The sequence below is a fragment of the Anabrus simplex genome, chromosome 10, assembly GCF_040414725.1.
Source record: "Anabrus simplex isolate iqAnaSimp1 chromosome 10, ASM4041472v1, whole genome shotgun sequence".
Taxonomy (NCBI): domain Eukaryota; kingdom Metazoa; phylum Arthropoda; class Insecta; order Orthoptera; family Tettigoniidae; genus Anabrus; species Anabrus simplex.
The window spans coordinates 109,429,683-109,442,468 of NC_090274.1; the positions used below are offsets into that span (position 1 = coordinate 109,429,683).

The 12,786-nt window shown below is 39.3% G+C and overlaps 1 protein-coding gene across 1 annotated transcript in view; it reads left to right on the top strand.

The window, feature by feature from the left end:
- LOC136882297 (zinc finger CCHC domain-containing protein 8 homolog) overlaps positions 1-12,786 on the top strand; it is a 154,651-nt gene that overhangs the window by 51,448 nt on the left and 90,417 nt on the right. Inside the window, exon 4 of the mRNA XM_067154867.2 lies at positions 334-539. Within this exon, the coding sequence (XP_067010968.1) occupies positions 334-539 (206 nt within the window). The remainder of the gene's footprint in view (positions 1-333; positions 540-12,786) is intronic.

A 12,786-nucleotide genomic window follows, 5' to 3' on the forward strand; every position in this document is an offset into this window, starting at 1 on the left:
AATTCATATTTTCTAGCACCCGTTCCATAACGCGCTAGGCACGTGATCTGCACTGAACGTGTTAAGGAGATGACGGAATGATGTAATAGCACATCTGCGGCAGTCCTACATTTCAGCACCTATGTTAGCAGTTGTCAAAAAGTTACTGGTAAGATAAGGGAAGTGTTTGATATTGTACAGTTATGGAAGGAACCGTCTTTTTTGGAGTTTGGTGTTAGTTGCGTTTTATTAATGTTAAGTTCTAAGTTGTATCTCACTGTTTAATTTCTAGAGAAAAACATGCAGCTCTAAATATGCTTGTAATTTTAAGATGTTTTGCATTTTTTCCCCCAGCCGTTACCATCTCGATGACGAACAAAGATTTGCACACATCACACCTGGTGAAATCAGCGATCAGTTACGAAGAGCTCTGGGCCTATCCAGATATGACATTCCTAAACACATTTATCAGATGAGAATGCTTGGGTATCCACCAGGATGGCTCGAGGAAGCTAAAGTGTCTCATTCGGGACTTCTGCTATTTGATGATCATGGGAATGGTGAGTACTGCAAAATGTGTCAATATTTTTCATTATAAATGTTTAAAATTAATCTTTGCTGCATTCGTTACTTCCAAAAGTTATTATTCATTTCCTTATACACATTAAGTTTTCCTAATCACTGCTTTCATTTGAATTATCGTCTGTGCCTCTAGCTTCATTGCTGTCGGCATTGTCATCATCCCAAATGACGTCTTCACTGCCATTGATGAGAGCATTCGAGATCCTGGTCTTTTTGAAGCTTTACAGTAGTTTTGTTCTTGCATTTCCTGATTAAAGTCCAAACAGTGAGAATCTATTCACAGATTGTTTCTAGAGATGGTCTCCTTATTCTCCTCCCAGTTGATGTGTGTATAGCAGAAGCTATTCTTTCGGAATAAAGCGGTGCTGTAGAAAGCGTGCCAACCCACCAGCTGATCACTTGGGACAGTCTGAACAAATATTAGGATTTGTATTTTCAAATGTGATACATATAATGGAGTGACTAGGAACATTCTTTGGATAATTGCGGCTGTTTATTGGCCAGACCTTTATTATTAAGTACAGTAGAAGTCTGTTATACGAAGGTTATGCTGAAAGTTTTTAGCAGCACGTAAACTGTAACTCTGAGGACAATGGGATTATTTTCATTTGAAAGAGCGATGTTTTTCGACCTTGGAACATACGCGCGCAACCCCTCCTAGCGGTAGTTCCTCCAGACCAAGGGAAGAAAGCACAGACAGTGCTGTCAGACACGGTGCAAGATGGATCTGTCGCGCCGCAATTTTCGAGCAATGATTTTTTATTATTATAAAAAGAAATTAAGGGCCGAAGAATAGCATTCTTCTTTGCTGCACGTTTTTGGTGAGGCTGCCCCTTGTAGAGCCACAGTTGGAAATTGGTCTTGCGAGTTTTCAAGGGGTCAGCAGTCAATTGAAGATGAACTTTGTCCCGGTCACCCAGCAACACCTGTGACTCAAGAAAACATTGATGCTGTGAGGGAAATGATCAAAGCAGTTCCACATCTTACATTTTGTGACATTGAAGGGACCTTAAATATTGGGTCAAGACCAGTGCAGACCATCGTTCACGATTATTTAGGCCTTACCAAGGGATGTGCCCGTTGGGTGCCACATTCCCTGACAGAAAGCCAAAAGGAGGAGAGAGTGGACTGGTGTCATTTCATGCTAGAAAAATTCAATGGAGGGCAGTCCGAAGACACCTACAATATCGTCACAGGTGATGAAACCTGGGCCTACCATTATGACCCTGAAACGAAGCGACAGTCTTCTGTGTGGTGCTTTCCAGGGGAGGAACCACCCACAAAAGTTCGACGAAGTCGGAGCTCCGGAAAGAAGATGGTGGCAACTTTTTTTACGAAAATGGGGCATCTCACCTCTGTGACCTTGGACACACGTCGTACAGTCAATGCTGAATGGTATGTGAATGACTGTCTTCCCAAAGTCCTCGCCACTTGGAGGTCACAGCATCCAAAGTCCAAGAGTGGGCACCTTCTGCTGCATCACAACAGTGCATCTGCACACAGGGATGCCAGAACAGTGGACTTTTTGGAAAGGGAAACAATGCAAGTGTTACTTCATCCCCCCTATTCACCTGACCTGGTCCCATGTGACTTCGTACTGTTCCCTAAGACCAAGGAAAAAATATGTGGGCAGCGGTTTTCGTCAGATGAAGAGGCCATTGCAGCGTACGAGAGTGCACTAAGTGATATCCCGAAAGAAGCTATGACTGAAACGTTTTCTAAGTGGTTTCAGAGAATGGAAAAATGTATACATGCTAATGGAGAGTATTTTGAAAAGTTGTAGTTGTTGTTTCGCAAATAAAATTTTTTTCTCACACTCTGCTAAAAACTTTTGGCATAACCCTCGTAGGGGATATAACGAGAACCCCATTGTAATGACAGGTTATTTATGTCCCTTCAAAATTCCTATAATAAACTGTACAATAGAGCCTCCGTGGCTCAGGCGGCAGCCTGCTGGCCTCTCACTGCTGGGTACCGTTTTTCAAATCCTGGTCACTCCGCGTGAGATTTGTGTTGGACAAAGCAGAGGCGGGACAGGTTTTTCTCCGGGTACTTCGGTTTTCCCCGTTATCTTTCATTCCAGCAACACTCTCCATTAACATTTCATTTCATCTGTCATTCATTAATCATTGCCCCAGAGGAGTGCGGCAGGCTTCGGCAGCCGGCACAATTCCTATCCTCCCCGCTAGATGGGGGCTTCATGCATTTAATTCCGGACCTGATTGAATGACTGGAAACAGGCTGTGGATTTTCATTTCAAACTGTACAATAGCCTTCGGTTACGAGAACCCTTTCACTGAGTCATCCGTTATTACGAGAGATTTTAATGTGTTTTATTTTCTGTTATTGATATTTATACACTTCAGTGTAAAAATCTAGCAAAACTTTCGCTTAATTTTTTTCTGCATAACTCTCGAAATTCGACAAACTAAAGTACGGTAGATATTTGTGTATTACTGTGATCGTTGTACACAATTATTTTATAAAACCTTCTACGAAAAGATCGACAAACATTGCAGCAGCGGGTCTCTTGCAAACTATTTTATTGGCACCATTATACTCTCGTTCATATCAAGAATTAACGCAAAGCGGTAGTTCTTTCGGATGTCACAAATCTGTTGGGTTGGTCAACCTGTTATGGCTATGCGTTGTTGCAGTGAAGAGTTCTTTATCGAGCTGCTATTATTGCTATAAAAATTGGTTGTTCCTCATAGCGTGACTGAATCTGACGCTTTTATTTATTCCTATTGTACGCAGAGTAAAACCATTTCTTGTGTTGCTTAAGTCGTGATATCCGTGAAAAAAGCAGTGTGAGCAAAGGTGAAATAGGCAGGCGGTATAATTTAAAATCTTTGACTCTGCTTACTATCTTTAAAAATAAGGAAAAAATCAAAGACGCTGTTTTAAAGGGTAGCATTCCAAGCAGGAGTAAAAAAAAGGTGTGTAGTGCAGACCATGAGACCTTGAAGCTGCCCTTTTTGAGTGGTTTACCCAGAAAAGAGCTGTAGGAGTTTATATTTCAGGGCCCGTGTTAAAATCTAAGGCTCAAGACTTGGCCCTCAGACTATATATTTCTGACTTCCAGTGCAGCGATGGATGGTTACACCGCTTTACAGCCAGGCGTGGCATATCACTTCACGGAATAAAAGGCGAATTGGGAAGTGTAGAAAAAAAAAAAAAAGCCGTGTATTACTGGCTTCCAATTCTCCATGAAATTCTTAAAATGTACGAGCCCAAAGATGTCTATAACGCCGATGAATCTGCACTATACTGTAATTTATTACCCTAACAAGACTCTTGCGCTGAAGGGCAACCCACGCAAAGGTGGAAAACGTAGCAATGAACGCCTAACCATTCTTGTGTATTGCAACATGGACAGTGTTTATTATCGGCAAGTCAGCCAACCCACGAGCATTTAAAGTCATGCGTAAAATTCCGTGTACATATGAAGCAAACACGAAAGCATGGCTTCAAGCATTTGATTCAAGAATGGGATCAAAGAACAGAAAAATCGTTCTTTTTAGAGACCATTGCCCCGCTCAACGAAATGTTGAGCTACGCAATATTGAATTGCTGTTCCAACCGCCAAATTGTACCAGTGTGCAGGGCATATTTAAACTCCTTAAACACCGCTTTCATAGCATACGGGTCAACTCATTGATGCGTAGGCTTGAGGTAAAAAGAGTACGGAAATGTAATGTACTGGAAGCTATCCGAGGTATTGCAGTGTCGTGGGAAACCGTATCTCCCGCTGCAATTTCTGCATGTTTCAGACATGCTGGCTTCCGACAAAGTGAAACAGAAGGCGAAATTATTGAGGAGGAACTTCCTCATCTGTAAGTGCCAGATAGCTGGAATTGTGTCTCTTCTCAGCTGGAAGTCGCCTGTCAATTTGATGATTATATAAAAGCTGACGTAGGTGTGCCTGTGTGCAGGGATCTGATTGAGAGTGAAATTCTTGAACTTGTTAAGCCTACTAACTCACATGATGAATCCGATGAGAGTGAGGAGGACGAGGACATCACAGACGTACCAACACAGTCTGCAGTCATGAGTGATGTAGATGTTTTAAAAACAGTAAATGGCACTTCACTAGATGATTTGGTGGCTATCCAGCGAGTGGAGAACTTTGTGATAAGGAACACCATTGCCGGCACAAGACAGAAACAAGCGACTTTGGACTCCTTCCTGAAGCCTCTGTAAGGTATCTACTGTATTCAAATTTGGTGTTGTGAATGAAAACTTCAAATGCAAATGTAACATAGCCTAGAATAGTTTTAACTTTCATTTTGCACGGTATATATGGCTTTACAAGTACACAAAAATCTAATATCAAATGAAACTGTCCAAATTTAATAACCAGTCCAGAGCACTCGGAGTCACTTGGTGTAGAAGCCTCAGATCACCGTTAAATGCTGAAAGTGGGCATTCCTGAACAATGTATTCCATTCACAGTCACTGTCAGCAGATGAACGGAAACTTCATTTCTTCAACATGTAACTACACCTCTCTTGACCCGTTCTAATTCGATTCTGCTTCGACCAGGTTTGACACAGCAGTTGAAATCCTTCAACCTTCTTTGTTGTATTTTGAACCAAGTGAGCGTTGTTGGGTGGATGTTCGTGCCAACATTGTCGCCACTCGGAGGTCGTGTCGAAAGAGCTGATACTTTTGAAATCATTCCAGGATTTCAGACGAGTTGTTGGTGGGTCTTGTAGGACATTGTACAAGGGAGAGTTCTTATGAGAAGAGATCTTCTTGAGCAAGTTTACCTTAACTGCTTTCCTCCTTAGATCGTGCAGGGCAATATTAGGTAAGACAGGCAACCACTGAATGGGAGTATATCTGACAGTACCAGTGATAACTCTCATGGCTTCATTAAGCTGGACATCAATCTTTGTTGTGTGAATGCTGTTTTGCCATACAGGAGCACAGTATTCACCAGCAGAATACACAAGAGCAACTGCAGCAGAGCGTAGAACTTCCGCACCTCAGCTACTTCCGGCAATCTTGCGAAGTAGATTCTCTCTGGAGCCAAGTTTCTTAGATAACGTGATGCACTGTTGTTTGAATGCCAAGGACCGATCCAGAGTGATTCCTAGATATTTTGGATTGTAGTTATGCAGTACTTCGGTTCCTTCGAAAGTCACATGTAGCTTCCTATGGGGCTTCCTTATTATTTAGATGGAATGCAGTAACTTCATTTTTATTTGGGTTAGGTTGAAGTCTCCATCTATGGAAGTTGTCACTCAATTTAGTCAGATCTCTTGTCAGTACATTCTCACAGTGCATAAGATCTTTACTCTGGAAGACTAACGCTAGGTCGTCTGCATACTGGATTTTCAATGAGTTAGTGTCTGGCATACCATGAATATACAAATTAAACAGAATGGGGGCCAGAACTGAAACATTCTTAATTTTTTAATTGCTGCACTTTTTGCCAGTTTTGGTAACTGGTCCTTGATTGAATTATGGTGGTGAGTTTTATTTTGTATTATAAAAAGTTGTGTGTTGAAACTAAATTAATGTCCTGTCGATCAAAGACTTTGACGGACTAGACCATTACAATGCGAGTATTAACGGTGCGCGCTAAGTCGCTAGGCATGCTGGGATTGCTAGGAATATGAACAACAAAAAATGGCTTCATGACCAGGGCATGTTGTGTGTGTAAAGTATGAAGCGCATCTCTGCCTTTATTCAGGGAGCTCCGTAAAGTACCACAATAAAATGGATAAAACGGAAGCGTACGAGAAGATAGAAGAGAAATTTCTCAAGGAAGTGGACAGCTTTTATATTTATTACCGTACGATAACATATGGGTAAACACAATCCTCAATGTTCAATTCATGACGATCTTCACATATTATTATTTGTAGTAGCGAATTCTCACAATATTGGAAGAAGTTAAGTAAATAACATGATCAATATTATTATTGAATTCCTAATATGTTTTCATGCAATTGTATTGCTATAATTTTTTATTCAAATCATGTGCATAAATGCAATATAACCTCTGCAAATGATTGTAAGGCAGTAAATACATTACAAAAATTATGTAGAAGAATATCACAATCTTTTTTCCACGTAAATTATCCGTTACTGTGTGTTTCTCTTCCTTTTAAGAATATATCTCACTACTAGTGCAAGAACCACAACTGCTGGTTGACTTTCCTCCATATTAAAACAACATTCTATCAAACTTTGCCTAATCTTTTCAAATCTTGTCAAACCTTCAGCAGTGTTGAACAGTCTTTGACAAGATTTAAAATTTTTCTTGTGAATATTGAACCGAAAGAAAAATGTGATGGTTTACAACATTTGAGTCGTGTGTTTATGAAGGCTAGATTTAAATTGAACACGACTGAACGACTTCTCACTACATCCACTACCCGCACTAGCAAGCTATCTTGCGCTGCTGATTGTTAATCCCCGTTGACACTGGTGAAAAGAAATATTCTAGTTTGAAACAAGAGTATGCCTACATTCTTCTTCTTAATAAGTCCGTAAATAACGTAACAGATAGCTTTCGTTACCTCGGTCAAAATAAAGGCTGAAGTAAACAACTTATTTCAGTAATAATAATAATCGTATGGCCTCAGCTACCGTTTGCAGACATTTCAATTTGACGCCTTTCTGAAATTTAACCCGACATGGTAATAAACTAACCTCTGAAATCAGCGATGCATACTGTCGTATCTCGAGATCTATCACATTTTTATTTATTTATTTACTGTACATGGTACTAAATTCAACTGCCGAGTTGAAGCTCAGCCGGTTGAGGCAGTAACATTCTGACCCCAACTTGGTAGGTTCGATTTTGGCTCAATCCGGTAGTATTTTGAAGGTTCTGAAATATGCCAGCCTTGTGTCTGTAAATTTACTGGTACATAAAATAACTCCTGTGGGACTAACTTTTGGCACCTTGGCATCTCCAAAAACCGGTAAAAGTAGTTTCTGGTATGTAAGACCAATTACACATAGTTATTACTGAAATAAGTAGCTGCCTCTGTGGATCCGTGGTAGAGTGTCGGCCTCCGGATCCCAAGATAGCGGGTTCAAACCCGGCAGAGGTAGTCGGATATTTGAAGGGAGGAGAAAAGTCCATTCGACACTCCATGTCGTACGATGTCGGCATGTAAAAGATCTCTGGTGATACATTTGGTATTAACCCGACAAAATTAATTCAATCTCAGCCATAGACGCCCAAGAGAGATCCGATTTACTCTAGGTCCGCTAGATGACAGACAGAGTAACCCGGAACGTCGAATTTGACGAGCAGACAGCCAGATGAAGGCTAGATTTAAATTGAACACGACTGATCGACTTCTCACTACATCCACTACCCGTACTAGCAAGCTATCTTGCGCTGCTGATTGTTAATCCCCGTTGACTGGTGAAAAGAAATATTCTAGTTTGAAACAAGAGTTTGTTATTTTTTGAAATGCAATACTATGTGAAAGTGTATGTTGAATTTCATTCTGAAAAATTACAGTTCCGTATTTCTCCGAATCCAAAACGATCCCCACTTTTTCCTTCAAAAATTTTAATCGGGCTCAAAAAGTGCTTTGTAAAATCATATGAATGCCTTTGTTGTACAGTACGCATTTTAATACTATTTTAGACACCAAACATTGGCTTTCGTTATGCCACATTTTTTTTGCGGCTGCACAATTATTCTTTATTTCTGCGGGTTTAATGACCATTAACTTAAAAATTGGCATCATAATACCGAAGAGAACCTGTTGAAAATTTGCCGGCAATACCTATTCCATGCGTCTCTACAATACGGCGATCCGTCAGGAAAACTGTTACGGTACTTTTACTCGGCGTCAGATATAACCGGCTACGGCCACACGCACATCTCGCTTGCCAAGTTCGGCTAACTTCAGTGGCAAGTGATGTATAGGCCTAATAGCGGACGTTGAAAGTCAACGAGTGAGTTTATTGCGCTACGGTATGGCCTTTTTGCCCTTGCGTTTGTCGTGCACATACCGGTACCTCACAATTTCATTTTCGTCTTCTTTAAAGCGTCCTTGTTGCGGACCAATGAATGCATTTTTTGTATCTTTGTCCTCACGCTGACGCCAAATATTGTCTTTAGTTAGGCCTGTGCCATATTTTCTTGCAGCTGCACAATTATTCTACATTTCCGAGTGTTTAATAACCATTAACTTAAAATTGGCATCTTAATATCGACGATAACCCGTTGAAAATTTGCCGGCAATACCTGTTCCACGTATCTATATGACTATCCATCACAAAAATATTCTTGTTGTCTATAGAACTTAATTTTACCAAGAGTCAGGCATAGTAGATGCGTTATAACTCTGCCACTGAGTAGCCGAGGCCTTTCTGATAATTCGAAGGCTCGCATGTTTTGATGTCATTCTGCAGATTTGAGAAAGGTTTTTGTAGGGGATAATAGAATGTCATTCTCTCTTCACTGTTTCCCGAGATCCAGTGACGTTACACACAGGCAATGTATAACTGGTTGTCATGGCTAGCGATGTATAATAAAGATTCAAAGATATGAGCCTCATTGATGTTTCTGTATTGAACTGAGATCACAGAGATGAGATATGTATTAGGTTCCACCCATTCAATACTAATTACACTATCACGTTACAATCCCCCACCACACTGTTCACAAGACCCACCTTAAACCTACTACTCCCCTAACAAGATCTTTTTCTCCCCCCCCCCCCAATCTGTCTTCTCCCTCCAGACCTACCACATATAACATTTTATATCTCCTTCTCACAAGACTAACGTCTTTTACCACCGACTGATTTCATATTCATCAGTGTATAAAATTTTTATCAGGTATAAATTACATACCAAGTGATTTAAATAAGTTCTCGATGCTCTGGTCGACGCATAGCATGTGTGAATGTTTTAAATGACTCTTTACTTTGGAAACCTGCTGGAGCCTTCTATTAAATGGATGCACAAATACTACATATTGAAGAACCTTCTTTTATTCTTTGATTAGTGAGAGACTATATGCATACTTCAATGTGTCACTGCGCCAGATTTAATTATTATGCCGTTGCTCTTCTGTTATGTCGATTTATCTTAACACATGGTGCGAATGGACGGTTAAAGATTTTTAATGATCATATTTCAATATGTATCCACAATAGTTTTGATTATTATGTCTTTGCTTATATATTTGTGATTCATTTTATGGCTGATGACATTTTATGTGTCGAAACCGGTCCCAAGTTAAATAAGTTATTAGTAGCATCAACACGTAGTTAGTATTGAATAGGTGGAACCTAATAGATATCTCATCTCTGTATAATAAAGAGTCGGTCGTTTATTGTCAAGGAATTTTATGTGTGCGTACGAGGGTGAAAAGAAGCAGCGTGGTTACCGCGAGAGTTACCAGTGATATTCATTACTGTTAGGTCGTGAATGCAAGGTGACCCTTGATTTTTCGCATGAGATTCTGAGGAAAAAGACGTCGTCTTGGATTAGGAGAAATACGGTATCATTCCAGAGTTTTCTTCTTCAAATGGCGTCACCTAACCTAACTGTATATGTGTCATGAAAACATTATTGAAACGCATGTAGAGAAATGAGTTATCCTGGCTAAAATTTACATGTGAATAGCCTTTCCGGAATTTAACTAGACGCAAGAAAATATGAACTATCCTTTGAAATTAGTGATGTATTCTGCCATATCTTGAGGTGTATCACATTCTTACTTAACTTCAGTATATAACAATAAAATTAAGAGATCGTTTACTTCAGCCGTTATTTTGAACGAGTTAACAACTGCTACCGGCCACGTTATTTCAGCATTTATTACGAAAACTTATTACCGTATCCTGTTTCATTTCGAATTTTCTTTAAAGAATAGCAGTCGTTGGGTATTACTAATCGACTCCAACATTGCCTTCGAGTGTCGACGAGAGAGAGCGCAAATGCACATAGTGAGAAAACTATACCGTACCAAAGATGATCGATCGCATTTTGTGGCAAACGTTTCAGTTTCCTTATTCAAACAGCGTCACCTATTCGTACTATACATATGATGAAAACATACTTCAAGCGCCAGTAGAGAAATGATAACCTTCTCGCTATAAATTTACATGATAATAACCTTTCCGTAATTTAACCACTCGCGCGAAAATATAAACTAACCTGTGAAATCAATTATGCACTGCCATATGTCGAGGTGTATCCCATTTTTACTTAATTGTAGTATTTAACATTAAGCGATCGTTTAGTCGGCCTTTATTTTTAACGAGTTAAGAACAGTTATCGGACACGTTATTTACGCATTTATTACGAAAATATGTTCTCCTTCATTTCGAATTTTCTTCACAGAACAGCAGTTGACTGGTATTACTAACAGACTCAGACATCGCCTTCGAATGTCGACGAGATAACTCGCTAGTGAACATAGCGAGGAAATGATACCGAAGATAATCAATTGCATGCAACATAATCGCTGGGGTGCATAAATATCGATAACGGAAAAATGTGCGCGCTTAATCGCTCGTAATAACGGATGCGTCAGTGATAGGGCTTTCGCTATAAACAAAGGATAATACACAGTTTAATATTGGAATTTTGAAGGGTCAGCAAAATATTGACGGTATAACAGGGTTCTCGTTATATACCGTACTTGCTATAGCAGACTTCTACTGTAATACTGTTGCACTTGACACACAAAAAAGGGCTATTAGAGAGTTTATCTGTGCGACACTGCTAATAGCGATAATAAGCATTCAGTCACTCTTATCACAAAATAACAAAGTCACTAAAGAATATTTAGAAGCAGTTATATACAATTATTTGCAGAAATCCATTGAATCCAGTTAAGATCAACACTGTAATGGATAATCAGTTTAAGTCATTCATATTTAATAGTACAGTTGGCACAGTCTATTGTACTCAAAGTTTATCACTAGTTAAGGAGCACTTAAGTATTCAGTGGCAAGAAATATGCAAATGATGAGATATCTCAAACACTTTCAAATATCACAGTTACTGAAATATTAAATAATGTTCTAACACTTGCACAGCAACGAAATAAGTTTAAACATTTCACTTGGTTTTTGATCGAAGAAACATTAAGTTCCACAGTTCGAGAATTACACTAAGTTCAATTCTTGGCGTGAGAGTTTACAAGTCGCGTTTTACAATCATCACATCATCACTTGACTTTACTTTCCAATAGACTGAATAACACAGGGTCTGACCAGGCAGAGCCCCTGCCGAAGAATGTCTGTCTTATCGCTGAGTAGTTGTCAAGGCCTAAATGTCATATGATAACGTGATTATTTCAAAGTGGATTTACTCGAAAATCCCTCGATAGATTTTCTTGAGATTCGACAACAAAGTCATTCTTGTGATTGGCTACAGAATGGCATGTCTCCCAAAACTATATGAGCATTATAAAGAAAGGTTTGTAAATTTCTGAATAGAAAATTCTCGAATGCATGACTCATGGATTCCAGATGCATCCACTTCTCACCACCAGGTAGGTTGACGAGTTAGACGGGCTAGTCTGTCTTGCTCCTGCATCTCCGTCACACATCGCTGTTCGCTCGCTCGCTGCCTCGTCCTGGCAGAAGTAAAAACAGCGAGCTTGGAGTTCTCAGCACGCGTGATAATTATATGACATAGCTCTTAATAAATACGGCATGTACTGTGCGTTTCTGGTACAATACATACATAATACATTCAGACAGACAGAAATGACGGAAGATTAAAAAGTGCATTTCCTTGTTACTGTGGACATGATTGACACAGAAATACTATTTATTCTTTTTAAATTCTGAGCAAACTATGGACAAAACTCTTATTTTATTATATAGATTAATCTCTGTATTGTAACGGTTCAAATCCCATTACAAGATGATATCTGTATTTTTTATTATTATTATTTCATCTGTGTTGTTATTATTATTATTATTATTATTATTATTATTATTATTATTATTATTATTATTATTATTATTCCGAGGTATCTGTGGAGCAGCAGAGGTGAAAGAAGGTGCGGGGGTGAACAGGTCTCAGGCTACGAAATTAAAGTTAATTTAAAATTTAACCAGGTTATATTTTCTTTGCAAAATCAAGAAATAACAAGCATGGCAGGTACAGAGTAGCAAGGCAACAAAAGTACAATTACAGTATTTACCGGATTTGTGCTTCGAGCCCCGAACTCGCAATTCTTGGGCAATTAGCCCAACTTTACTCCAAAATAAGTTT